The 27,623-nt window shown below is 49.2% G+C and overlaps 1 protein-coding gene across 1 annotated transcript in view; it reads right to left on the bottom strand.

Annotated features, from left to right (window-relative positions):
* ALPK2 (alpha kinase 2) overlaps positions 1 to 27,623 on the bottom strand; it is a 105,950-nt gene that overhangs the window by 2,802 nt on the left and 75,525 nt on the right. The window contains exons 6-12 of the mRNA XM_077777602.1: positions 26,436 to 26,583; positions 24,064 to 24,191; positions 23,918 to 23,953; positions 19,313 to 19,587; positions 17,778 to 17,866; positions 11,702 to 11,919; positions 6,667 to 6,715 (exon numbers count right to left, since the gene is read on the bottom strand). Of these exons, the coding sequence (XP_077633728.1) occupies positions 6,667 to 6,715; positions 11,702 to 11,919; positions 17,778 to 17,866; positions 19,313 to 19,587; positions 23,918 to 23,953; positions 24,064 to 24,191; positions 26,436 to 26,583 (943 nt within the window). The remainder of the gene's footprint in view (positions 1 to 6,666; positions 6,716 to 11,701; positions 11,920 to 17,777; positions 17,867 to 19,312; positions 19,588 to 23,917; positions 23,954 to 24,063; positions 24,192 to 26,435; positions 26,584 to 27,623) is intronic.

Genomic DNA, 27,623 nt, shown 5'->3' with positions numbered 1-27,623 from the left:
CCTGAAAGCCCCGGCTCAAGTGCATTTGTGTGGAGCCCTCCCTGACCCTGCCCCCACCACGAGAAGACAAACCTCCAATCTCTTCCCTCTATCTTTAGGAGAACTACACCCACTTCTCAGAATCCAGGGTGTGCCTCACCTCTCCGCACCACTGTGATGTCTCCCAGGATACCGCCTGATTCCCCACATGCCTGTCCAGGGGAGGCTTTTCAATAAAGGCCAAGGAAACAAATGGATACCAGCCCCACCCTCAGAGCTACCTCGCCCTGGCCCACCCAGATCACCTTTCTGGACATCGCGGATTTGTCTGGCAGAGGGGCAAGCACCACAAAGGTTCAGAGGATGTCCTAAGTGGGGGCAGGGGTTCTGAGGAGAGATGAGGCCAGAGGACTCTTCTGGAAGGCCTCATGAGCCATGCTATGTAATTTTTCCCGCAGTTTGGCATTTCCCCAAATACTCCCATGAGAGGCTTTGAAACCAAAAACACTCCTGGGGCGTAAGTGCTGTGATGAACGCATATATAATCTTCCTACCTGCCCTTTGGGCCTTCACATCACGCACTGGCTCTTTAAACATCCCACGAAGCCTCACGCTAAAGAAACCTCCGACACTTATTCAACCAGGGTCTCCCAGGATTAAAAACAACACAAACATCCCTTCAAAAAACGCTTCCGTAAGACTCACTGAGCTCCTCGGGGTGGGGGCGCTGTCATAATGTAACCAAACCTGTGTTTTCCATACAAGTCGTATTCTGAGGTTGACTTGTGCGAGCTGACCTTCCTCCCTTTGGAGAGGCCATCTTTGCAGCCCTCCACCCCCAAACACCATGGAAACCGTGGTCCGGCCACCACCCCTATGGCTGTGGCCTCCCCGTGGCNTCCCCCCACGGCCCCCAGGGTAAGTCAGAGCCTCAGCCACACATCACTCAAGTGGCTCCATATCCCTGAGAACCACCCCCCTCCCCCGTGCCTTCCCTTGGCTCACAGCCCGCACTGCCCACTCTCCGCCCTGATGCCTCCTCTCCTCTGGCCCAGCCCCACCCCCCGTTTGAGCTACAGCAGGGGCTGCCTCCATGGAAACAGGCACTTCTCCAACTTCTGCCCAGGCTGACAAAAAGTGGAATCATGTAGAGAGGAGGACAAAAGCAGCCCACGAGTCCGGTTCTCTGGTTCTGCTGGAAGGAACATTCTAGAAGGCCTGCACGCTTGCACGGCTCCCGCTGTCTTGCTTCTGAAGGTGCGCCCACACTGTGAGGGGCTCTGTGCTATGAGCCCCGAGGAAGAGAGAGCAGGGCCAGGGCCCTGGGGAGGTCAGGGGGAGCCGAGGTCTGTCTGGAGACCAGGAGTCTCGTCCCCACGGAGGAGGAGGAAGCAGGAAACCGGGACACAGAGGCCAAGGAGGTGATGCTGGAGACAAGACAGCCGTAGAACAGGCGGTCTGAGTCGCTCATCCTCCTAAGGCCCAGAGCTGGGCTTCCCAACGCCCGTCCCCCATTTTAGCCGCAGAGGGAGGAGCCCCTTAGGTCACGGGCTGGGCAGTTAAGGCAAAAGGGTGTCAAGGTTTCACCATCAGATGCCTGGGGCAGGAGGAGGGGGACGCGGAGGTCACATTTTCAGTGTGCTCAGGGTGGGGCAGCACTGACTGAGGGGCCTTCTTTGTGACAAGCCCGGAAACTTCTGTCTGGGCTACACACACACACACACACACACACACACACACACACACCACTCCTTTTTCTAGCTACCTTCTAGATGCTTCCGTGTCTTCCATTAACAACCTGGAGTCCGCGGCATCTTTGTCCACGCCCCCTCTTCAGTCCCGGTCACCCAGCTCCGCCATACTTTGCTCGGACCTTCCGAGCACAGATAGCTCCTTTCTGGACAGTTCTGGTCTTCCTCCAGCCCTAGCGTCTCGGACTCTGGCGAACCCTCACCCTCTCGGCCCTCACCGCTTCCTCACCTTCCATTTCCCTCCTACTGTCTCCCAGGTTTGTCCTGCTGATCTCAGATCCAGCAATTTCTCCAGATGGTCTTTCGGTTCAGACTTGCCTCTGAGGCTGGATGACAAAGGACAAGGAGCCTGGCTGTGGGTCCCCAGGTCTGGGGGTGACTGGGCAGGGTGGGGTGGGGGTGGGGCTCATGCTGAGGCATGGGAAGAAACCCCCAGCTCCAACTGTACTGTCATTTGGAAGACTTTGGGCCAAGACCAAGAGGCTGCCTCACTATTCCCACTCCACGGAATGGGTATGTCCTTGCTGACTCCTGGGTCCAGGAGACTCTGAACGCACACCGAGAATGTTGCAAGTAGCACCAGCCTTGCCAAAATTGTGAGGAAAAAAGGTAAATGTTCCCTTCATGGGCCCCCAGACCTCCTTGACGGCCAAGACAGGCCAAGCAAACCAGCCGCTGGCCAACCAGACGTACCCGCATGATGGCTTGATTGGATTAAAATGGAGTACAGACTGCTTTCCAGGGTAGATGACATGGGCGGCAATGGAGGAAAGTGGATATTTAGGGGGTAAAGTGCCTTTCTCAGGTCCCTTAGACCTGACAGACTGCCCTCTGAAGCCTGCACGGGCCAGCCAGCCAGAACGTGTGGGATCTGCAAGCACGGCCCTGCTGTGAGAAGCCCTTACGTGATGTTGGAAAATTCTGTTCCCGAGTCCCTTTGCTTCCTCCTCCCCTGGCAGATTCACGTGCTGCAATAGCTAGTCCGCCTGGAGTCACCGCACACACGCACGCGCACGCACACCAGGCACATGTGCACACGAGCCAGCTGTAGGGCTGGTACACCTTGACTACAGATCCTATTTCTTTCCACCTACGAGTTTGTGGTGCCCCTTTCTCTCCAGGTACGGTGGGGTCCCAGCCTTGTGACGACTGCCGCAGGCACACGGTGGGCAGTGCGGGCAGAGCCTTTTTTCTGGAACTCAGCCCGACTGTCTGTTTTCATCTTCCCTCTTTTCATGGCTTGCAGGATGAGAGGGGATCCCAGTGACATCCGTGGAGCCTGCTTTCTCCAGGCAACGGTCCTTCCCATGCTCCTGCCTGGGGATTTAAGTCCTTACCGCCTCATGTGTGGCCTTCTGCAGGGGAACAAGCCATTGGTCATTGTGTCCAGGGTCTCCTGAATTCGGCTTCCACGTCAGGGACACTGGACATCGGCACACATTTCGGGATAGCTAACTGGTGGTCACCCTGAGGAGTGTCCTTTGTCCTTTGTGACTTCGCACATCAAACCGATTTTGGTCCGATGCGCACTGACTGGGAAGAAATCTGCTCAGGGTGCTCTTTGTTTTACTTCAATCTGGCAACATAAAATGAGCTTGCTTTCTTTTCAGACTTTTATAAAGGGTTGAAAACGTGTTGGCTCTGGCGCCCTCTGGTGGCTAATCAGAATCATGGCATCTCCCCAGAAACGCAGCCCGGGCTGGCTGGGGAGGGGGGTGTGTGTGTGCCGGACCCACCCTGACATGCACAGGTCTGCTCCCCTGCACACGCTGGTTGACGCTGGTTTTGATGTGGTTACGTTACATTTGTAAAGTCTCCAGTTACAGAATTAGGCGCTGTCCTAATTTCCCCCTTCGCAAAACTCTACATGACTAAGCAATTTCAAGTGGGAAAAATGTTCAACTGTCCAGTGTCGGGGGTCTGTCTAGAAGATGGGTTACTAGGTGCCGTGACAGTGCCATCTGCCACGCCTTATAACGTGAGGTTCTCGCACTCGCCACGGCTGAAAGGTTATGGGCACTGAGGTCCAGGTGATGTGTTTCAGACATATTCCCATCGCTGGCTCCCAGGAGGGATGGGACATACTTCTGCCTTAACGATCATACTACCAGGCAAGGTTCCGTTAAAATAAGTAAGTCATGGGGCACCGGCGTGGCTCAGGTGGTTGAGCGTCAGACTTCCGTTCAGATCACTGTCTCCCAATTTTTGAGTTGGAGCCGCGCATCGGGCTCTGTGCTGACAGCTCAGAGCCTGGAGCCTGCTTCGGATTCTGTGTCTCCCTCTCCCTCTGTCCCTCCCCTGCTTACAATCTGCCCCCCCCAAAAAACAAATAAACATTTAAAAAAAGTTTTTTTAAGAATCAAGAAAAGTGTGTACTGAGCCACCATCCGTCTCTCCTGCTCTCTGGGGGCCCCGCTGGCATCCGCGGTGCTCCCCAACCTCCTCTTCCTCCATTCGCTACCGCTTCCCACCTGGGTCCTTCTCAGCCTGTCTTCGAGCTGCTTACAAATCGGAACCCTTGCCAAGTCTCCCCGCTCTGAGCTCCATTTTGCAGCTCTGGTTTCCACTGGAGCGGTTCTTCAATTGAATCTCAGCCCCAGACGTGGAGGGTCTGACCCTCTTCCTCAGGGCGCCTGACTTCCCGGAGGGCCAGGCCTGCGAGCAGCCCGCCCCTCCCGCACCCGCTGCTCCTCGCTCAGAGGTAAGGAGGCTGGGCATGGCTGTTTGTTCTCAATCCACAGCACCGGGGTTCCCAGGGGCCCCCAAAGAGAACTCCCAACCACTCCCTACACTCCGATGGAGGGTCTCCCTTGGACCAGTTTCTGAAACTGGGCTTCTAAGAAACGTTTCCTTGGGGAAAAAGAAACTGTAGCCTAGGAAACGTTTAAGGAAAAGTTTGAGGAAAAACAATGACGTAACATCCCTTCTAAAGCTCTCAGACACTTTCAGAATTCTCTTCTCTCCCACCTCCTCCTCCATGACCCCCGGTTGGGAGGGATAAGTAGGTAACACCGTATAGACATCATTTTTTCCCCTGGGCTCCAGCCATCAGGTCTTCAAATGGGTCTTGGGCGGGTCTCCCAGGCCAGATCAGTCACATTAGAGCACAAAGCCAACGGATCACATTGCTTTTTAAATTAGGAGAGGGGGGCCCAGGTGGCTTAGTGGGTTAAGCGTCTGACTTTCACTCAGGTCATGATCTCGCGGTTGGCGGGTTCAAGCCCCGTGTTGGGCTCTGTGCTGACTGCCAGCTCAGAGCCTGGAGCCTGTTTCAGAGTCTGTCACTCCCTCTCTCTCTGACCCTCCCCTGCTCATGCTGTCTCTCTCTCTCCTAGAAATAAATGAAACATTTTTAAAAAAAAAATAAAAAAATAAATTAGGAGAGAAATGTGCAGTGAGTTCCTGGAAACTGCTGAGATGCTTTTAAAAGATGTCTTAAATAATCATGCTCTTAAGCTGGTCTTTGTTTTGGAAACTTCTTTGTTTTGGTAGAAAGTCGTTCTAAAGATTGTTATGAAATTTGCCTACGCCGCTGTCAGGCTGGGGCAGGAGAGGGAAAGGAAACCATCGTTTATCACCGAGGTTTATCACNTGATCCTCAAGACAACCCTCTGTGTCCCCATTCTGTAGATCAGTGGCTTCCAGAATTTAAAGTCACGTGACCACAGAGCTGGTAAGATGAGAAGTCAGGATTTGAACCAGGTGAGCCTGACGCTGAATTTGCAGCGTCCCCCCCTGAGAACATGGGATCTGCTCTACGTGGGAAATGCTTCAGAGGTCCAGAGAAATCCTTCCTAAATAGCAACGCCGTATAATTTATTTCTAAATGGGGAAGACTGCCCAGGAGACGTGACTAGCTAGGCAGGTGCCAGGACAGCTGGCATCAAGATGGCACCATCCGATGAGTCCCCTCATCCCAAGGGCCAGACGATGCCTATAATACAAGAAGCAACGCTACCGCTGGGAGAGTCAGAAGGAAATGGCATGAGCACGATTTGAACCCAAGTCTCTCTCCAAAACCCCTGTTCCCACCACCTCTTCTTCTGGGGTCGCACACCTGCCCTGTATTAGCACCTAGCTGTCTAACTAGAGCAACCTCACCATACCTGAGCAATCATAAAACCTAAGGCGTCCATCCCTTCTAGAAGCCATTTGCCCCTCTATTGCCTCATCACAGCCGGTGTTGGTGCGTGGGAACAGCAGGCGTGAGCCCAAACAGTGGCAGCTCCAACCCACAACTGTATTTTCACCAGGAACCGTAAAGAGTCTGCTTTCTCCTCAGTGGTGGTCATGCGAAGCAGACAGAAGGCACGGTCGTTGGAGAGATGACCCAGTAAAATGCCACAGGGCCGTCCAGGCATATCCCACACCAGACAGAGCGATACCCTGCACTAAACTCATTACGCAGTCAAACTATCTCGTCACAGCTGTCCCCTAGCCATGTGCTCCAGAAACACCGCCAGGAAAGTGTGGGAGTCGTCTGGAGGACTTTGGGGATATGAGGGGATGGGAATATATTAAAAATATGCAAATTGAATTCACTGCACTCAATCGCAAAACAAAAATTTTTTTACGAGGCTTCTGATAGTGAAGATATCAAAGGTAGAAAAATGGAATATTTATCATTGAAAGAAATCCCAATAATGCTGGCCTGTTCCTCCCCCATGACGGTCCTGTTAGTAATCAATCTCAAAGTGCATTTCCAGAACTCTTGTTTGTTTCAAAGTTAGGAAACAAATGTGTTTCCCTGCGAGAACAGAGTTCATAAATATTTTATGCAAGTGACAGAAACGAATTGAATTCATCCCAAGAACGTTCGTCATCCACTGTTAGGACAAGAAATCTACTTGCCCACATCAGCTTCCCAGCGTGGGTGCCTGGAAGGTGTTTGGAAGCCTGGGGTTGAAGGGCACGGGCTTGGTTTTATTCTACTCACCCTTTAGCCAGTGTTGCTATGCCAACGTCAGTTAGCTTCATTCCCACACCTGTAGGAAGAAAGAGCAGAGATGGAATTTGTGTTACACGGGGCTCCTCAGAAAGGACCAGCCATCTCTTCAGGGGCAACGGGGAGTGACAGCCTCACTGTCAAGTTCTTTGCTACATAAACACACTTTCCTCCTCGTTTCTATCAGTAGAGGTGGCTTTCTGTCGAGGCTGACAGCCTTTCGGACATACATCCGGCTTTGTGGGATAAGTTGTGTCTCATGGGAACCGAGGGTGGTATCTACGGCCCCAGACAACCTGAGCCCCTTTGTAGCTGGTGGAGTGATGTCGTCTGTCTGCCTGGCTCACACCCTCTGCTGGAGGAGGGAGACCGGTAGCGGTCTGGGTGACTCCGGCTTGTCATTTTTCCCAGGAGCTCTCCCCCCAGAAGTGCTCAGACGGGGGCTGCGGTCCGCTCCACTGCTTCACTGAAAGTGGAAGCCCGTACACAATGGCAGGTGGCGTGGGCATGGGCCGGGGTGGGTGAGGTCGGCGCTGAGAAAGTTCAAGGTGGTATTTGTTCAGTTCGAAGCCCAGCTCCAGACTCTCCATTTCCCATCTCTGTAAAGATGGTCTCCCAGCTGAGGACGGAAGGTTTTCTGGGTTGGCTTTTGGGCGAGGAAACGCTCCTGAGCTACGTGTAGACTTTTAACCACTGGTTTGGAGATGATGACGCATGTCACCCCTGGTCTAACCCTTTGACACTTATCCTAACCTCTTCCATTCAGCCATTTTTGGTGGGGGCGGGGGGGGAAAGGGGCTGCCAGCCCCAAACAACCCGAACAGCTACCTGGGCTTCCCGTCCGGGTTCGCCAAAGAGCCACCCTATCCCTGGTGGAATCCCCACCACCCGGAAGTCTCTTCGCTTCTGTTTCCAGCAGGAGCAGTTGACACAGTGGCTAAGGAACCAGGGAGGCAAAGAAAATGGAAAATCCGACCGTCTTGCAGGGCGGGGAAGGGCAAAGGTTGCCATCACCTGGGGCAGCGGAGAAGAGCTGCTCTCTCGTCCTGCTGTCCGGCTGAATCTGCGTCCTTCACCTCTTCCAGGTCTGGAGGAAGACACCCCCTTCTGGTGCCCAGAGTGTGGACGGCCTCTGGCCTTTCCCGACTCTCCCCGCCAGACTGGGGACCAACTCAGCCGCACAAAAACCGGTCTGGGCTGTGGCCCAAGGAACAAGCCAGCATCTTCTCTGAAGCCAACCCCGAGGTTAGAGGTGACGGCCACCTAGCTCCCTGGGTCTCAGCTCCTACAAGCGCTGTTTCCTGAGGTCCTGGAAGGGAAACCTAATGGGTTACTGCTCGGACGCAGTAGCATCTGCCTGGAGCGTGGCAAAAATACGGGCCGTGCTGCTTTTCAGGCGGGTTCGCCAGACAGAAGGAATGAGTTTTTTTCTGCGGTGCACCTGTGAGCTAAATCAGACACGGCGCTTTGGGGGAGCCAGCGAGCAATTTAAAAGGCTCTTTCACAGTTAGCGACTAATTCAGCTCATTCTTTCAAAGCTGTTAACAACTAGGACATATGCAGAAATGCTTCCCATAGCCTTTATTACAGGGACTGTGCTTTAAAAAAAAATAAATAAGTAAAGACATCTAATTGTAAAAACCCTCTTTGGACTTCTTGTTTTTGCGGAAAGCTGTATTTCAAAATCACAGCTCCGGGCTGCACGGTGGGCCAATTTTAAAGTCATTTGGCAAAAGGTCCTTGAACTTGGGCATGGGGTTTCCTGCCTCTTACAATCACCAGCTGTCACTTACAGTTTAGAAAAATCAAATATAATTTTGAAAAGGAAGCCTCTCTTTTGGTTTAATAATTTGCCACCAGTGTGTCTACAGGAAAATAATTTGAAGGCTAGTGTGCGGCTATTAAGTGGAGGTGGGGATAATAGGCATCTCCAGGTTGTTTCTGGTGGAAGGAAGGAAGTGGGCAGCCTCAGGAATTTGCTCTCCAGAACTTGAGTTCTTGGGTCTCTGGCAGTTGGTCCCAGCAGTGTGCAGATCTCAGGACCAAATCACAGGCGGGACTGTCACTCCCAAGCTTGCAGGACCCACCACAATCCTGGCAAGAAGCACGCGACACCAGGCAGGAGGTGGCCTTTAAGAGTCTAAAAGGTAACAGCTGAGTTTGGGTTTGTTTGGTTGTTTTTTTCCATCCTAATTCCAGCGTCTCAATAAAATTATAAAACGCACAGGTTATTGAGAAAATGGATGTGCTGTCTTGTGCACAATGATGACGATGACGACAATAAAGAGATTTTCCCCAGAAGCAGAGAGTAAATAAACACTGTTATGATACACTGTGCCAACACATTAAACCACACATGTCACTTACAGAGAAATGTAACATTTCACTACACTTGTTTACCAGCGCCTGGAAGCGAAACTAGCTGTGCATGAAGCTCCAGGGTGTTGCTTTTCGGTAGAAGAGCTCTATTTATTGCAAAATTAACTCTGAAGGAGGAAAGATGGAGAGGCCATCCGGAATTGCACAGCCAGTGTCTAATTAGAATAGATAGCTGAGTATTAAGACCCTGTGTGGGCGTGTGGCAATGAAGCGTCTACACAAAGTGAGCAGATACCACTGCCTTCGATATGCAGATTGGCCCCATCTGCAACACTGTAACATTGCATTTCCCAGCTGGCCTTTAAGAAGTTCCTCCCTGGTAGCTTTAACATCAGGAGACCCTTGGAAATCGCTTGCAAATTGGCAAATTTGTGGTTTAGTGGAAAGGGCTTGGGTTTTGGAGTCGGAAATCACAGGGGTTGAGTCGTGGACCCCTCTGCTTCTTAGTTGAGTGACAGCAGGCAACTAAAGCCCTGTCTCTGAGCCTCTGTTTTCTCGTCTGCAAAATGGAATCATAATGTACCTTGCAGGGTCATTATGAAGATGATACAAAAATCAGCGGAAAGAAAGAGAACATACAAAAACTGCTGAGATCCAAGTAAGGTACGTAGTCTGGTTAATTATATTATGCCGGTGTGAGTCTCCTGGTTTTGACAGTGAACCTGAGTCATGGAAGACGTTAACAGCAGGTGAAGCGGGGACACGGGGAACTCTGAGCATTTTTGCAACTTCTTATGTCTCTGGTTATTTCAAAATAAAAAGTTTTAAAAAAATGGGGAACACTTATAACGCGGCAGTGCTGTGCCAAATGTTTACTATTCTATTTAATGCTCACAAAACCCCACATGTAAAGCGCTAAGGCACAGGGAGAGGTAGGTAATCTGCCCAAGGCTAAGAGCGAGAGAGCGATGGGAACAGAACCCAGAGGCCGTCTCGCTCTTCAGCCCCTGCTCCAGACAGAGCTTGAGATCTCGTAGGTGACCATGGCTGACCTACAGCGGACATGCAATTATAATTCAGATTCTTTTTCACAGCAATATTATTTGAAAAGGAAGAGGAAAAGGAAACCCCCTGTGGTAGAAGCCGTGTGTGCTCCACCCATTGCCCTCACCCTAACCGTTTCCGTGCACACCGGCCCCACCTCCCTGAGCCACCAGCGTTTCTTGGCCTGAGAACTTTCTCTGATCACAGGAGCTTGCTTTGCTCAACTCTGCTTGTCCATGCGCAGGGGTAAGGGCAGAGGAATGAACACCCCTACCAGGACTAGCTACAGGTAGTGGTAGGGTAGCTACAGGCAGTGGGTGTATAAATACCCCCGCTCCCTCATTCCTTGGGTGCGATAATTCTGAAAGCGTGCTCTGCACAGGCTCCCAGTGTCTTCGAGCAGGCATAAGCCTCCGTACCCCACAGCGGGGACTGGCTGTATTATAAGGTACCCTACTGGCCACCTTCCCACAGCTGCCTGTCACATGCCTGCTCTCTCCTAGGTGTTTCCTGGGATCCCTTCCCAAACATTAGTATCTGAACATTGGTGTGCAGTGAAGGATTAATCTTACATAAAGGTCCAATCCTTGCCCAACTCCTGAGAGGTAACCCCTAAAAATATGGCACCCCTCTTGGGGGGCCCCAAACTGCAACTAGGCTCAAGGCTGTCTCTATGGGTAAACTGATTGTGATACCCGATTTCATACGACGAATGCACTCCCATCAATTTGCATATAAATTGAAAATGCTGTAAATAGCCAGGGGAGCTTGAAATCCAGAGCAGCCATGAAAGACCTTTTCACCTACTAAGAATAAATTATCAGGCTCCTGGGTGGCTCAGTCGGTTAAGCCTCCAATTCCTGACTTCGGCTCAGGTCATGATCTCACAGCTCAGGAGTTCGAGCCCTGCATGGGGGCTCTTCCCTAACAGGGCACAACTTGCTTGGGATTCTGTCTCCCTTCCTCTCTGCCCCTCCCCCACTCGCTGTCTATCTGTCTCAAAATAAAGATTTTAAATATTTTTAAAAAGGAACGAATTATGACATCTTAATATATCTTTCAGAACAGCTAGATTTTCATTTATATTTCTGAACTGCACCTGTTGAGGACATAACAAGACCAATCTTCAGTTACCTGTGCTGATAGGAGAGCATTATTGGCATGAATTAAAATGTACTCTGTTGCTACATTTGGCTGGTAGACTCCCTTGTCAGACTCCCTTGTCAGACCTTGTTGTTGGGTTTTTTTTAATGTTTATTTTGAGAGACAAGTGAGGGAGGGGCAGAGAGAGAGGGAGACAGAGGATCTGAAGCAGGCTCAAGGCTCTGAGCTGTCAGCACAGAGCCTGATGTGGGGCTTGAACTCACAGACTGCGAGATCATAACCTGAGCTGAAGTCGGATGATGAACCAACTGAGCCACCCAGGAGCTGACACCCACCNCCGCGAGATCATGACCTAAGCGAAAGTCGGACGCTTAACCGACTAAGCCACCCAGGCGCCCCCAGACCTCGTTTCTGATGAGACATTAGTAACACCCTCTGCTGGTGAAGATGCTTAAAGGCATCCAGCAGACACCCACCCCACCCCGCACCCCCATCCACATCCCCGGAACATCCCAGGCCCCCAGCATCCCCCGAGCCCGGGGCAGGCTGCTGTCCTCACCCTGCATGTCTGTGACCAAGAGGCAGCCGCTCGTCCTCTGGTACACCCAGTGCTGGAAGGTGCAACACTTCTGGCCGGCCTCGGATTCTCTTCTCAGGAAGTTTATTTCCTTCCCGTCCCTGATGGAATACTTCACAAATTCTCCAATCAGTTCCTCCTCCACCGTGGCGTAAGGGATGTTGTTCTCCGGTCGGTGGATAAGAAAAATAGGGATTATCCTGGAAGGGGAGACAGCATGGGCTCACGTCACGTTCTCAGATGGGAAGAGACACAGGGCGTCCTGTCTTCACTGGGGGGAGCAGATTGCTGCAGAACCGACCCCGGACTAGACGTAGGCGACCCCTCACCACAATGATCATCCAACAAAGGTAGATTTCTGTTTCTCACTTGTTCCTATAGTTGGTCAGAAACGCCTCTTTGGGGTGGAGTTTAATCGCCCCTGGACAGCTGAGCGCTTTCATCACAGCCACATCTCAGCGTCCCAGCGGCCATGTGTCCCTCCGTCACAGCTCCTGTTTCCTTCCTCCCTTCCATTCAGTGAGCAAGTACTTATTCAGTGGTTTCTAGGTCAGACAGTCTTCCAGATGCTGTTCCAGAAGACAGTGAAGAACCCAGAGGCTCTGCTCTCAAGGATCTTACACTTACATGAAGGAGACAGACAGCAAACAAGGAAATGTAGAGTGTTATGTGCTATGTGAAAAAACAAAGCAGCGAAAAAGCACTGGGTAGCGCAGGGGTCAGGGAGAGGCTGCTATTTGACTGAGGGAGATCAGAGAAGCCTTGGTAAGAAAGACCGTTTGAGGAGGGGGCCACTTGTGGGGATGAGCANAGAAACCAACTTGAAAAAAAAATATTTTTAAAAAAAAAAAAAAAAAGACCATTTGAACAGAGACTTGTAGGAAGGGAGCTAGGGAGCCCTGAGGGTATCTATGGGAAGAGCATTCTAGGTAGAAGGAACAATAAAGGGAAAAGGCGCTGGGGCAGGAGCATTCTGGGTGTGTTCCAAGAACAGCAAGGGGCCAGCGTGTGGCTGGAATAGAGTGAGCGAGGGGAGGTGGTAGTGGGTGAGAGGGGACAGGGAGGGAATAGGAATCTGAAGCAGACCTTGTGGGGTCTGGACGGCCATTTGAAAAACACTCCCCTTTGTATTGCTTTGGATGAGGAGCGCCTGGAGGGTTTTGGACAAAAGACTGCCATTGTCACCCATCTGTGTTGCAGATGACCCTGCCACTCCGTGTAGACGGGACTGTGCAGGATCAAGGGCGGAAGCCGGGAGGCCGGTGAGGAGGCTGCGCAGACCTGATGGCAGCTTCGGCGGGGGAGTGAGCAGATCCTGAACTGTGGTTGGCAGCGCAGTCTGTTCACTGCCACCCCACTGCCACCCGCCCCCCACCATGACGGTTTCACACCTGCTCTCCTCTCCCCCACCTGCCCGCACGCCCCCCCAACCCCACTTCCAGCTGATGACCTTCCTTCCTGTTTTATTGTGCAGACTGCACCGGCAGATTGCTGCTGAGAGCTGCATGGCTCCACCTTCCGGGGCTGGGCCCGTATGGTCCTTGGGTCCCCTCACCGCCCCCACTGCGGACGAAGCCTCATTGCTCACACCCGAACGGCTTCTTCCGCTGGTGTCCTGGATCTGCCCACCCCCTCTGGTGCTCCAGGGTATTGCTCTAAGCATTCCCCACCCTCGTCCCTCACGTTTTCCTCCACAGGGTCACTGCCAGTGGCTTAGCAGCGTGCGGAGGCGTATGTAGAGCCCATGACCTATTCAACTATGGACTCACAGTTTACATCAAAACCCAGATCAGTTGCAGACTTGCCGTCTGCCACCCGTCCCCTCCCTTTCCCTCTTGAGCCCTCTCAGACGCTTTCCCACTAAGGAAGCTTCCGTCAAGGCCACCAAGCAGCAGCATCTCTTCTCAGCCCTCCTCTGACTTGCTCTCGGTGGCTCTGAACACAGCTGATCTCTCAAAGTCCCTTCCCACGGCTTCCAGAAACTCCCTTTCTCTTGGTTTTCTTCCTGCTTCACTGCTTACTGTTTCCCTGTCTCCTTCGCTGGCTCCTCGCTTCTCCCCAACCTCTGGGCTCCCCTGGGACAGCTCTTCTCTCCCTGTCCTCACTGGCTAGTGGCCTCCTTGCTTGAAATGCGATCTAGATGGCGACAATTTCCACAGTGAAGTCTCCATCCAGACCTCTCGCCTGAGTTCCCGGCTCACACTTCCAGCCTCCTCCTCTCTGTCTCCAATCCATGTCTAACAGGTATCTCAGATCTAACACAGCCCACACGGAACTTCTCATGTGCCCCCAAACTCCTCCCTCGGTGGCTGGAGACTTAGCCTCCCTTTCTTTTTATTTGACAAACATCTACTACCGAACAGCTTGTGCCGGAATCTCAAAAAACTCACCAGGAGAGCGAACATGAAAGAGACACAGTCCCTGCTTTGCAAGGCCAACCGGTGGTGCGCAGCGGAGAAGCATCCCGTCCCCAACTCTTAACTAATGAAGACAGGCGGCAAGCTTTCCAGGAGCGGAGTGGCGGAGTGGCGGGACCCGAGTTGTAAAGACTCAGTAGAAATAAGCCGATAGGAGGCGAAGGGGAGGAGCCTTCCTGTCCCCCGCATCTCAGTAACTCCGTGTCCCTCCTGCTCACTCACACACGCACACAAGCCGATCTGAGTAACCCCTCCTGGTCCCCCCCTTCACCCCACCCTGCCTGAGCTGAAGCTTCCCTGCCCCTTCTCCCTGATTCCACCCCAGGGATGCACAGCGGGCCCCTGACGCGCCCCCAACACAGCTACTCTGCGCTGAGCAGGATGTGAAGTCACAGCTGGCCATTCCCATTCATCACCGAGCAAGGAATAAATGGTATCGGAGTTTGTGGGAGGATGTGCCTGAATTCGCCTCTGCTCCTACTCACTGCAGAGTGGCTGTGTGCACCACAGGGTCCACAAACCATTGCCTGGGGCCCAAATCCGGTCCGATGCCTGTTTACAGCCCACAAGCCAAGAATGGTTTTCACACGTGAATATTTGCAATTGATTGGATCAGAGGGGAACACTAACTCTGAACCCCAAGTGTAAGCAAAGTTACTTTAAAAATTTAGCAAAATGGGGCACCTGGGTGGCTCTATTGGTTAGGCATCCGACTTTTGCTCAGGTCACAATCTCGCGGTTTATGGGTTCAAGCCCCGCATGGGGCTCTGCTGCCAGCTTAGACCTTAGAGCCTGCTTCGGGTCCTGTGTCTCCCTCTCTCTCTGCCCCTCCCCTGCGCTCTCTCTCTCTCTCTCTCAAAATAAGTAAACATAAAATTTTTTTTAAGTTAGCAAAATGTTACTTAAAAAAAGAATCCCAGAGGTGTGTGGGTGGCTAGGCTTCTGACTCCAGCTCAGGTCATGATCTCATGGTTGGTGAGTTCGAGCCCCACATCAGGTTCTGTGCTGAAAGCTCAGAGCCAGGAGCCTCCTTTGGATTCTGTCTCCTCTCTCTCTATCCTTCCCCCACCTATCCTCTGTCTCTCTCTCAAAACAAAATAAACATTAAAAAAATTTTAAAAAAGAGTTTCATTCTTCTCATTAGTAAACTTATATACTAAGAAATTGTATTCAGTTATTGTATTTTGAAAATTATCAACAAAGATTTGTAGATATTGGTTTTCTTTCTTGTTACGCAAGTGTCTACATAATGGCTTCTATTTTGACTACTGGCCCACAAAGCCTAAAATAGTTATTATCTGGCTCTTTACAGAGAACATCTGCCAATACTGAGTCTCAAGTTTTGTCTTCTATTGGTTGCTATCACCTTAACTCTTCATTTCCTTTCTCTGCCCCAAGGCTACGAACATGGTCACATCTCCTCATCTTAAAAACTACCATCATTGCCTTCCATTGATGGGTCTTGGCCCTCACATTTCATTTCCCTTCCCTGACTTCCTTCATTTCTGTCACCGCTTGAACGAGTGGACTCCATTTGTATCCATGGCCCCAATTCCAATGAACTCTTTGACCCATCACCCCTCATTTTACAAAAGTCCTGCCTGCTATGGTCACTCATTCTGATGGCTTTTAGTTTTCCAAATTAAAAATCTTGGATTTAATATTCAACCTCCTCTCTCTTCTTGTTCCCTATATCAAGTTTTGTTTAATTGCACCTACTTACAGAATATCCCAAGAGCCCGTTGTCTCCTCTCAACCTTCATCATGGCCAGTGGTCAAGTTCTACTACCACTGCCCCTTCCTGGGCTGTAGCAACACCTATCCGACTGGCCTCACCACATCCAGCCTCCGGACCTCCTCTTCCATGGGCCTCTTCTTCTGGGGACTAACCCTGATGTCTCTGCCATTGTCCTGTCCCCCGTGTTCACTGCCACCACCAGGTAGAACCATCTTGGTGGTCCCTGCACACTGGAGCATCATGAGGCTGATAAGCGTCTGAATCCTCCCGCCTCAACACATACACAACCACACTCACTGTCCCATCTCCTCTAACATCTGCTTGCGTTCATCTTTTCTAATATGGTTTCAAGTGTAGAGGCCTTTGAGAAGGCAGTGAGTGTGTGTGTGTCTGTGCGTGCGTGCGTGTGTGTGTGTGTGTGTGTGTGTGTGTGTGTTCTGGCATTGAATTGTCCGATTTGGATTCAATGAACACGGAGCCAGGAGCACATGCCTCTGTGAGGACCCCGATCCTTCCATATGTTGTTAATATTCATGGGTTCATAAAATTCTTCCACTGTATGAAAGGGAAAGGACACAACTGTATGAAAGGGAAAGGACATATGAAAGGGATTAGGACATAACAAAATGTTCTAATCTATCTTCAGGCCAATGGCACATTTGTGGGGGTACCGATGATGCCAATTAGCCTCTGTGTCCCTCACATGTGCAGGCCCTTCCTAAGTCCCTACACCAGCCTTTATTGTTCATAATTTTGTGTTGTTTTCTTTAGAAAGCCTCCAAACTGTGCGGTCAAGCCATGCAAAACCAGAGGACTCTGTGCATTGTGGACAGCTCACTCAGTTGACCTTGAGAAGAATTCTGGGGTTATAGACTATAAAAGGGGGCTGGAGAAGACAGAATGCACACGCTCCTATAACACAAAACTATAACTCACTCCAGATTGCTGTCTGAGTGGATTTAACAGAAAAGCAGTTGTGGATTTTCTTCGCATTATGTTCATTTTTCTTGAATTTGCTGAGAAATGTTTGCGTGCTAAGTAAGCATGTTAAGCATCTCTTGGCAAAGAGCAGAAAGCATTAGACTTTATACATGATATGCCCAAAGCACCACCTCAGGGAGAATATTTTCGCCCGTTTTGAGTTCACAGGGTCAATGCAAGCAACGATTTCCACCTTCTTTCCTCTCCCAGTTTCTACTGATAGATAAATGACTGTCTTGTCTGAAATTTCCATTGTGCCCTGGCATAGCTCTTTCTTTTCCCACTTAAACATGCACACATGATCTCAACCAGATAAACACACAAGTAACCACAAGCACTAGACACCCAGAAATCTGCATGAGTCAGTAAATATTTAGCCAATGAGTGGATAAAAGCAATCACTGTAATTTATCTCTGTAGGGTTCCAGGAAATGGGCACTACATTCCTACACTCCTGATGCCCAGTTCACACTTCACGGACACAGCGCCATATTTTATTTTCATCATAGGATAATTGTTTTGTGATATTCTTGTGTTCCATGAAGAAGATACTCTTTCTTTTGTATTTAACATGATACATTTATCAAATTCATTTTCTATTTATATCGAATTCTTGTCTATTTAATATGATACATTGATCAAATTCATCCATCCATCCATCTACCCATCCTTCCATCCATCTGTCCGTCCATCTGTCCATCCATCCATACATTGATTTAAAGATATTTATCAAGTATCTCTCTGTAACCCTCTGGCAACCTAGAGAGGAACAGGATAGCAGCCCAGTGTGTCCTCATAGCTTCCAGACAGAAAGACCAGGTGAAATGCTTGTCCCACTAATCCTTCTCACCCTCTCATCCCTCCAGGGTCTCCAAGTCCCCAACAGACCCGGGTGATAATACAAGAGACAGTAAACACTCACTCTGGCACTTCTCCAAAGCCTTCTAGAGGCTGCGCCTCAGCAGCATAGATCTTGGCATAGTGTCTGGCAGTATTTTGGACATAGCATTCCTACATCACCCAAACACATGGGAAAAGACAAGTGATTAGAAAAATTCAGAGTTGCCAGTAAAGCTAATCAGATTTCCCAATATGGGTCAAGCCAATGGATCCCCAAACCCATCCCCGGGTTGGGGGCACAGAAGCAACAATTATTGCAAACTTGAGTTGTCCACCTGCAGAGAACTCTGAGACCTGAAGGAACTATCCAGGTAAAGCTCAAGTAGGTCTCTAGGACCAGGCATCCTGAACGATAACATTTCTAGAATGTGCATGGCTGAAATTCATCCTGGGCTAAGGGGACTGGCCCCATGGCGGGATGTCAGGTACAGCGTGGGGTGTGCTGAGCTCTCCCATCTGAAGCTCTTCTTCAAAGGTAGAATTAGAGTTGTGGGTAGTGAACATCTCGACAACACTGTTGGCTTTTAGGAAAAGCAAACCGGATTCTACTTTCTACTCAGTAGGGCCTTTCCAAGAGGGGGTGTGGATGCTGGGGGCTTTCCCTGACCATACCAGATGGTACTTGAGATGGAAAAAATATGTAGTGAAAGAAAAGACGAAAGAACAGTTGACTCAGAGGAAGGAATACAGTTGGCAAAACTCTATGCTCAAAAGAGGGGCTGCCTTCATGAGCACCAAGTCCCACCGGACATCACTGCATCTGAGACCATCATGGATGGCTGGTGCATGACTGCACCCAAGAGATTCACTGACGTATAACCTACTCATTTTATGGGTAATAATTTTAGAAGGGTGCCTAGTGTGAAAGAACTAGACCCAGCTGTCCTGAAAGCTAGGCTACTGCTGGTGTTAAGAGCGAAATACACAGACCAAAGGGGGAGACGGGGAGGGAAGCCCATGTTCTCTTCTTGTCTCAAGGTTCTGTGACTCAATAACATAGGGAGGTGGTGCTTAGCTAGAGCCTTGGATCAATCTCTCTTCATAGTTGATAGGCTAACATTGACCCAAACTCAGGAAGGCAAGAAACAGGACAAATGATGCCCCTTCTGAATATAGCCCAGCCCCTTCCATGAACTGAAACAAGAATCCAGAAACTACACCCTTGGGGATGCTTGGGAATCCTGGCACCCCCGTAGCTCGGAACCCCCACCTTCCATATCATCCTGTGTCCAAGAGGACTCAAGCCTTCAAGGACCTCATGGGGCTTCCTAGAAACAGAAATGATCCCAGCCCAGGTCAGAACTGGTGAGGGGCATCCAGACACAGGCTGAGTCCCCTGTGGCTGGCATGAAGGGAAGAAATTACCCCAAGAACCTAGATGTGATTCCCAGCATTGGGGCTTAATCCAGTGGCTCCCTTACAGCCACACCCCAGAGGGAGAGAGACACTCTCTTGGAAGTCTTGGAGACCCTTCCAACAATTCGGAGTCTGACTTTCATCTCAGGTTATCATGGGTCCCCCTCACACCTCACGTGACTGTAGAGCAGGTGGACCCACCTGGGCAGCGAGTTTGTAGTTCCTCTGGATGAGCTCATCGTTGTTTCTGGTCCCGTAGGCAACAGCGTTGTGCACCTTGAGCACGCAGGCGTGGCCGGGCTGGAAGACAGGCATGAGGCCCTGCATCACTTTGCTGCGGAAGGCTTTCCGGTGGACGCCTTCTCCAAAGTGCAGCTCCTCCGTGGCGATCTGACCTCGCAGGTGGTCCCCAAAGTAGCTGTCACTGAGGAAGTCTTCTCTGAAGATGAGTTGGCTGAATTCAATCTCTTCACATCCTAGAACACACCTCACCTTTAGTTGGACAGAATGTCCACCCCACCCCACCCCCATCCTGCTCCTTGGCTCATGGATGTTCCCACACAGGGACAAGAACAGGCTGGCCTGTAGAACCCAGAGGGGGGATCACACGGAATTCCCAACAGAGAGAGGCACAGCTCAAAGATGAGACTGGGGGGAATGAGTCCTCAAGGAGGATGTTGGAAGATCGGTGTGAATCAGTGAATCAGAAGAGAGGGGAGATAACTGGTGAGGGTAAAACTTAGGAGAGACCAGGAAAAGAAGTTTAGACAGATCTGGAAAACACAGACAGAACCACGAAAGGAAACTAAAGGCAAGGTGAGGTATGGAGGAGGAAAGAGAAACCGACGATAAGACATGATAGCTCAGTGTTTCTCAGCATGGCTGCCCTGTGAAAAGAGTCTTTTTTTTTTTTTTTAATTTTTAATGTTTTATTTATTTCTGAAAGAGAGAGAGACAGCATGAGCAGGGGAGGGTCAGAAAGAGAGGGAGACACAGAATCAGAAACAGGCTCCAGGCTCTGAGCTGGCTGTCAGCACAGAGCTCGATGCGGGGCTTGAACCCACGAACCCGTGAGATCACGCACTGAGCTGAAGTCGGATGCTTAACTGACTGAGCCACCCAGGCGCCCCGAAAGGAGTCTTTACATAATCCCACAGAGGTACTGTAAACCTGTTTCTGTACTATGTGTACATCTTTACCTCACATACAATCAGAGTAAGTTTTTTTGCCTCGTCAAGAACCAATTTTTGTCTTCTTGGGGGCAGTACTACTTCCCCATACTGAGGTCTGCGGTAGATATAAGAAATAGGTGGGCAAGGCCAAACAGTTGTAAAGAGCCTCCTCTGAAGAGACACTGAAAAAAAAAAAGGCTAATTATTTTGGATTTATTTGTAAAAGGAAAAGTCAAATTATTTTTTTCTAGCACCAAGATTTTTCATAGCTGATTCTCCATGTTTCAGGTGACCATGGATGCAATCGGAAGGTTCCCTTCTAACCTGGAGATGAACAGGTCAGCCTTCTGATGGGCTGAGAGAAGAGGAGATTGCTTTCAATATAATCAGTTTGTTCAGATTTCTTTAATGCCCTTCAATTCCCAAAGTCGACGGAAGCTGACATCTTTCAGAATGTTTAAAAGAAGAAAGAAATCACGGGTCGTGTGAAAATCTCACTTCACATTTCTATTTAGACTGTTTAGAGAAACAGTTTTCTCCGCTTTTAAAAATATTTTCAGGTCATGTGTTTTAAGAGCAGCCTGTGACTGAAGTTAGCGGCTGAAGGTACACAGAGATTAAAATTATTCTTCAAGAGTATTGATGAACAAATAGGCCTCATTATTGGCAGAAAGAAAGAGAGGGAGGGGGACTCAGAAAAAGTGCTGGGGGTGCCTGGGTGGCTTCGTGGATTGAGTGTCAGACTATTGATTTCTGCTCGGGTCATGATCCCGGGGTCATGGGATTAAGTCCCATCTTGGGCTCTGTGCTGAGTGTAGAGCCTACTTAGGATCCTCTCTCTCTCTCTCTCTCTCTCTCTCTCTCAAAGAAAACATAGAAAAGTGCTGACAGAGCCTGTGGAAAGAGAGCAAGATCCTCCAGGATTTCACAATGGAGAGTGAGCCTCAGGCCAAGTAGCCTGTCCTGGGTTTCTAGAGAGTTCTGTGTAGGAAGCAGGGAACAGGCAGGCAACTGAGACACTGTCTCAGACAAATTTAAAAAAATTTTTTAATGTTTATTTGTTTTTGAGAGAGAGACACAGAGACAGAGACAGAGTGTGAGCAGGGGAGGGGCAGAGAGAGAGGGAGACACAGAATCTGAAGCAGGCTCCAGGCTCCGAGCTGTCAGCACAGAGCCCGATGTGGGGCTTGAACTCACGACCCATGAGATCATGACCTGAGTCGAAGTCAGATCCTTAACTGACTCAGCTCCCCAGGTGCCCCCCACCCCCGGCAACTTTTAAAGAGATTGGTGTATCATAGATTTCATCCTTAGTAACAGAACCAGAAAAAAAATTAATTTACAGTATAGAGTATTTGTTTTTTTTAGTTAAATTTAAAAATTGGATCACTTCAAAGAAGGGATGCTTTTTTATAACCCAAATCTCAATTCTAGTCACACGGTTGATTTCATTTTAACAATTTGGCCCCTAACACCACTTAAAGAATACAGGAAGTGTTTTATGGATACACACCAGAGCCCAATAAATATGAGCTATATTTACCCCTTTCTGTGTTCCTTCAAATTCCCCAAATTTTAAAACTCGCTTATTATTAACAGAGGTTTGTGCACTGAGTGCTTAAAAAATGCATCACATTTACTGCAAAGGTTGTTTCCAACTATGTGCTTAGAAATAAGGGAATTTTTTTGTATAGTACTATATTGGGTACAATTAACAATCTTATCTATAATTTCCAACAGAAATGTCTACTTAACAAAGATAAAACAGTGAAAGAAAAAAAAAATAAGTCTTAGAACTTTCCTTTGAAAGCCCCATGTGTGATCATTAAATTGTGCTAGCTTGTGTTTTATTTGACCCACCATTTCTGGGCTTTCCCACGAGCTGGGTTTTATGCGGTTTTAATTAGAGACCAGCCTGTAAAATGTTATTTGTTCTTCCTCTGGAGAATTCAATTAATAAAATGTTCCATGAGAGAGACTCCTCCAAGTAAGAAAGGTGATAGAAAAGTTATTTGAAGCTTCTTCATCTGAAAGATGAAGAGAACCGGGAGGAGGGAATGGACCCCCCCAGCTGGGGGTGGGGAGTCATTCAAACTGGAACCCCCCCACCACAGGGGATCTGGCATGAGGAGGAGATGTGATTGGGTCTAGACCCTGTCGCCCTCTGGTTGGAGTCACAGAGCTGTAAGTGGCACATTGCTCCCACCAGCTCATGCCCACTGGGGTCTCATTTCTAGCTGGTAAACACCTAGAAACAAGAACTCATGCAAACCTAAAATGCATGAGGTCACAGCAAGTATCTGGGGTGTGAATGTCCAACAAGGCTGAGAAGCTGATGAAACCGAGAAGCCCCTCTTCTGAAAGTCATTTTGTTTTCTCACGTATAAAGAGGAAGGACACTCCTTTGCATATTTAGACTTTTGGGGAGATGTGGGAAAAGGGTCTAAAATTTTACAAGTATACTCCACGCGAAAGACAGGCATGTAGCATTTGAATAGGATTGCAAAGAGTTTGCCTTTGAGGTTTTGGACAAATATCATGATATCTAGTTGCTAAACTATGTCTAAGTCAAGATCACAGCTCCTTGCCTTTAATGCGCTGGCTGTTACTGCATCATAATTGCCTTGATGGTCTGGTTTTCACAAAGATTTTAGGTGTTTGTCTGAAAATCAGCACGTGAAATAAATTTCCTTAAGATGCTGAATCAATCGAGTTGTCAGTCTTACTCATACCTCCTCTCAAACTGGCCAAAGGTCCTTTGAGGTGCTAATTGCTATAGGAACTGGGCGGGACAGGCACGCAGAGGTGGGCTGCGGCCGGCTCGCTCCAGCTACGGAGAGTGGCTCATGGGCATCTCTTCCTGGCTCCAGGCTCTCTCGATGTCACACTGGCAGTTGAAAATTGGCCATGGGGAGAGGATGTATACCACAGAAATTAGCAGATTCTACAAATCGGGGCACACCCCCCCCCCTCGCCGGGGCAGATTGTTAAACATTTTCCAGCAAGCCACTGGGTGGGGACGGGCATGTGTGTGGGGTCAGGAAATTTCCCCTGAACTGTACTCAGTGGGGGGCACAGGGGCAGGTGACTGTTCAGGGCAGTTGTTACGCCTTTGAAACACCGGGGCCAATAATGCCAAAGGAAAGCACCAGAAGCCATCTTTCATTTTCATGAAGATGCAAGGGAACGGAGTTCTTCTCCTAGGGCACCTGGCTGTCCTTGGAATTTGCTCAAACTGAAAAGTGAGTCAAACTGGAAAGTAAACCAGAGCAACAAAACAGGCGGTATGAATGACAGAGGTTGAAAACCCCCGGCAGGGGTGGGCCAGACGCAAGTCTGAGGCGTGGAGGAAGAAGTCTGACCCCAAAGCCCCACCAGCCTGTCCTCAACAACTGCACGCTACAGTCTGATCTTTCATAAATACGACACTTCTGCATATTCGTAGCCTCACGCACTTCTCCAGGCCTTGCCAGTAGCTTGAAATAGCTCATGAACTGTGTCATTCATTTCCCAGTCATTCCTGCGCTCTCCCCTGCTTGGTTAGAAGAGCCGATGGGAATATTGCTTCAACCATCGATGCCAAGAGCCATTTCACGCTTTGTGGAGTGACCCCTGTCAACTCGGGTTAGCTTACCTTTCATATCCTGGTGACTTGCAAGTTGCTTCAGAACTAGAAGACAAAGAAGAGAGTGTCTTCAGTGCATGTGGGCATTCTGAACAGGGGGGAGGGGGCCGGGGAGGCTCGTGGTTTTTCCCTGACACTGAGAGGCTGAGGCTTACCTTCAGCGGTAAGGTTAAACTCAGTGGTCGCTTTGCCGTAACTGTTCTTGATGCAGCAACAATAGACGCCCTCATCCTTCTGACCGGCTTGGGCAATGGCCAAGGACACAGCGGAGTTATCACCAGCACTACAATAGGGGACGTGAATATTTGAGTGCTTTGTCATTCTGAAGGTGCATTTTTCTGACACACTTCGGGAGAAAGAAACAGGTGTTTCCCTGCCCTAATGTTTTGGGCCAGTGGGCTGACGAAAGGACACGATCTCGATAAGCTGTTTACATAATTCATTATCTGTGGGAGATGATGGTGCAATTTTGGTTGAATACACTCACTCCCATAGGCAATAGTCCTCAAAACCATTTGGGAGGTTTGGCTGTGACGGGTAGAGCAAAGGACCAGAAATGTGAATTGTGGGGGCCGTCGTTAACATTTCTGCTCAGAATTCACCTCAGTTAAGTTACTGATCCAGGTGCCCTGCACTTGAAGGGAACCTGAAAACTCTAAACCAAATCTAAACACAGACACAATAAGGGACGAGAGAAAGGGGGTCTTTGCTGTAAATAAGGACCCATGGCTGAGGGCGTTTGTGAGTAAGGTATTCCTCTAGTGAGTATCATTCTTCCATCCGCCCAACCCAACATTAGTAAGTTCCAGGCACTGTGCCATGAACAGCAAAACCAATGGTAGTGGTAGTAAGGGGGGGGGGAGGGGAGGAGGAGGAGGAAAAGAAGAAGAGGTGGATGCAGGCATCCAAGCCAGTGTTGCCAAGACAAAATGAAGCCAACATGGGTAAGACTGTAAAGGCCTGGCCACACGTCACTGGTGAATGGCATGCCTACTACTGTCATGTGCTCCCAACAGGGAGGCTAGTTTTACTACAGACATCTCAAGTGGAAAATGGACCCAAAAGAGTCAAGTGCCAGTTCTGAGCTCCGAGCAAGATTGCAAAAAACCCTACTGGTTAATTATCCTTGGCTGACAGCTACAGCAAATTCTTTAAATGAATAATTAGTGTTTCTTTTTAAAAAGCTCTAGGGAATGGCCTTGAATTTTTTTCTTTTTAAAGCCGAGCCATTTATTCCCCATTATAATTCTCCTTTAGCCATACAGAGACAGGCAGAGTAATGGCAACGTTTTAGTCTGCCCGGCATTATTCCGTCTGTCACAATCCACTGAGATTTTCTGGAGTGATGTTACAGAAAAGAAACTATAGCTCGAATCCGCCATAGCTATGGCGTTTGGGGCATAATTTCCAGACATATGTTCCAGACAGACATATTTGATTTAATTATACTGAAAACTTAGATTTTTTCTTCCTTTTTCAGGCTCCTTGTGATGAAACTAAGGGGATAGGACACCTTCCGTGACTCAGGTTGCTGAACGGGGTCTTGCCTCAGCAGAAAGAAGCATCTGGGGCTTGCCTTAGTTATACTGGTTCCCATAGAACCAGGTGATCTGTTTTGGGATAAGCCACTCCCCTTCAGGTGTGTTCGGTGAAGCCCACGGTCCACAGATCACGTGAACAAGCGTTTATTGCCAGCAAGGCGCTTTAGGAAGCCATTGGTTGGGTTCATTCCACGCGGGTATTCTTGGGAATGATTCTCACTTTCCTCTCCGTCCACCCCCCCCTCCTCTTCCTCTCCTCTTATATCCTAGGGCCCCAGAAATACCTGGCTTTTCTCATCTTAGAAATGGCTGCTTGTGATCTTCAATCCCTGCTACTTTCTATTACTTCACGGATTGTCTTTTTCTTTGGGTTCGCCTTCTTGGCTTTGAAATTGGTCAGGCTAATGGGAATTTATGAAAAAGAAAACACAGCCAAATCCACAAACAGAGGAGAGCTCTATAATCTTGGGGCCACGGAACCTCAGACTAGAGGATATTTGGCATGCTCCCCTGGTTTAAAATGTTTTTATGTTTTATTTTGTATTTGAGAGACAGGCAGAGCGAGCGAGAGCAGGGGAGGGGCAGAGAAATGGAATCCGAAGCAGGCTCCAGGCTCTGAGCTGTCCGCACAGAGCCCCAATCAGGGCTGGAACTCCAGAGCAGTGAGATCATCCTTCGAGCCGAAGTCGGAAACCCAACCGACTGAGCCACCCAGGCTCCCTGTCATTTTCCCCTGATTTTAAAAACATCCTAATACATTTCATGACTTTTTGAGGCCACAGAACTCAGGGGTGGCCAAGCCCAGGTAAGAGGCCTTCCCTGCTTTCCCCGTCCAGACCTCTGTCTTCATTACTTACTTGTCTTGGATACTTTAAGAGTGGGGTTTCCGCTTCAATTTTCCCGTTTACCTTCTATCACTATTTTCTTTTAGAAATATGTTGTGAAATAAGCAACAACCGTGAAAAGTTACAGGGCAAATGCCGCACCTTCTCTGCACTTGGGCTATTGGCTTTGAATCCTTTGTCCACCAGATCGTAGAATCTTCATGAATTTCTGCAAACTGGCAGCTTAATTTTACATTCCCGGAGTGGTCAGGGAACATTTCGGCTTGGATCCTTTTTAGTAATATTGGAGCTGGAAAGGAGAGGTTTTCAGGTCAGCGTTCTTACAATAGTGGCAGAGAGCTTCACATGCAGAGAAGTCTTTCCCATTTTATCATGTTTAATTTTCACATCAGTCCCGAGAAGGGGGATAATAATTATCACCCTCAACTTATGGATGAGGAAACCAAGTGTCTAAGGGGAGATGTGATTTGCCTAAATATTCAGAAAATAAGCAAATCAATCTAATAAAAAAATCTCATTTTTCATTACTTAACACTCCCAACGTGGGGCACCTTGGTGTCTCAGTCGGTGAAGCTTCTGACTTAAGCTCAGGTCATATTCTCATGGCTTGTGAGTTTGAACCTCGCATCGGGCTCTGTGCTAACAGCTCAGAGCCTGGAGCCTCCTTCTGATTCTGTGTCTCCCTCTCTCTGTCCCTTCCTTTCTCTCTCTCTCTCAAAAAATAAACATTTAAAAATATTTTTAAAAAAGATTCCCAAAATGAGATCTAAGTGAAATAGAATGTGAGAGACTTTTTTTTTTTTTTTTAAAGAGGTTTGGGGATTGTGGATACCTAATCTATAAACGTTGGTCTAAGTAGAGCTGCATGTAAATGATCACCAGATGATCCAGGTCAAAATCAGAACTGGGGCTTAGGGCGCAGACGAAATCCAAGTAACTGTGGTTAAGCTCCCAGATGTAAAAGGTAAAGCAACAATAAGTTATTTACTGAATAATACTCCTCCATCTCTCCCCTTTATCGGCTACCTTTGCTGAAGACATCCTAGCGGACTGCAGTGATTTCTTAACTCAGTTTCATGAACAGAAGAGAAGGGTCTTCTGGAATGAAATGGGAGCAATCAGGAAACAACTCCCTGGTGTGTGTGGTGGGCGGGGAGGAGTGCGGAGGAAGGCTGGGCTGAGCTCTTTGAACTTTGCCTTTTAAAACCAGGGACCAGGGCACCGCAGGCCAGCTAAATGTGTCATTACTCGGGCAGCCACTGGGTGGCAGCACAGACATTTGAACAAGACCGGCAGGGCCGGCCCGGCCGGCTGGGCAGGCTGGCTCGT

Source organism: Crocuta crocuta, unplaced genomic scaffold, assembly GCF_008692635.1.
Source record: "Crocuta crocuta isolate KB4526 unplaced genomic scaffold, BGI_CrCroc_1.0 scaffold36, whole genome shotgun sequence".
In the NCBI taxonomy this organism is placed as follows: Eukaryota; Metazoa; Chordata; class Mammalia; order Carnivora; family Hyaenidae; genus Crocuta; species Crocuta crocuta.
Note: the sequence above shows the minus strand (reverse complement) of the source record. Positions and strands in the feature narration are given on the sequence as shown.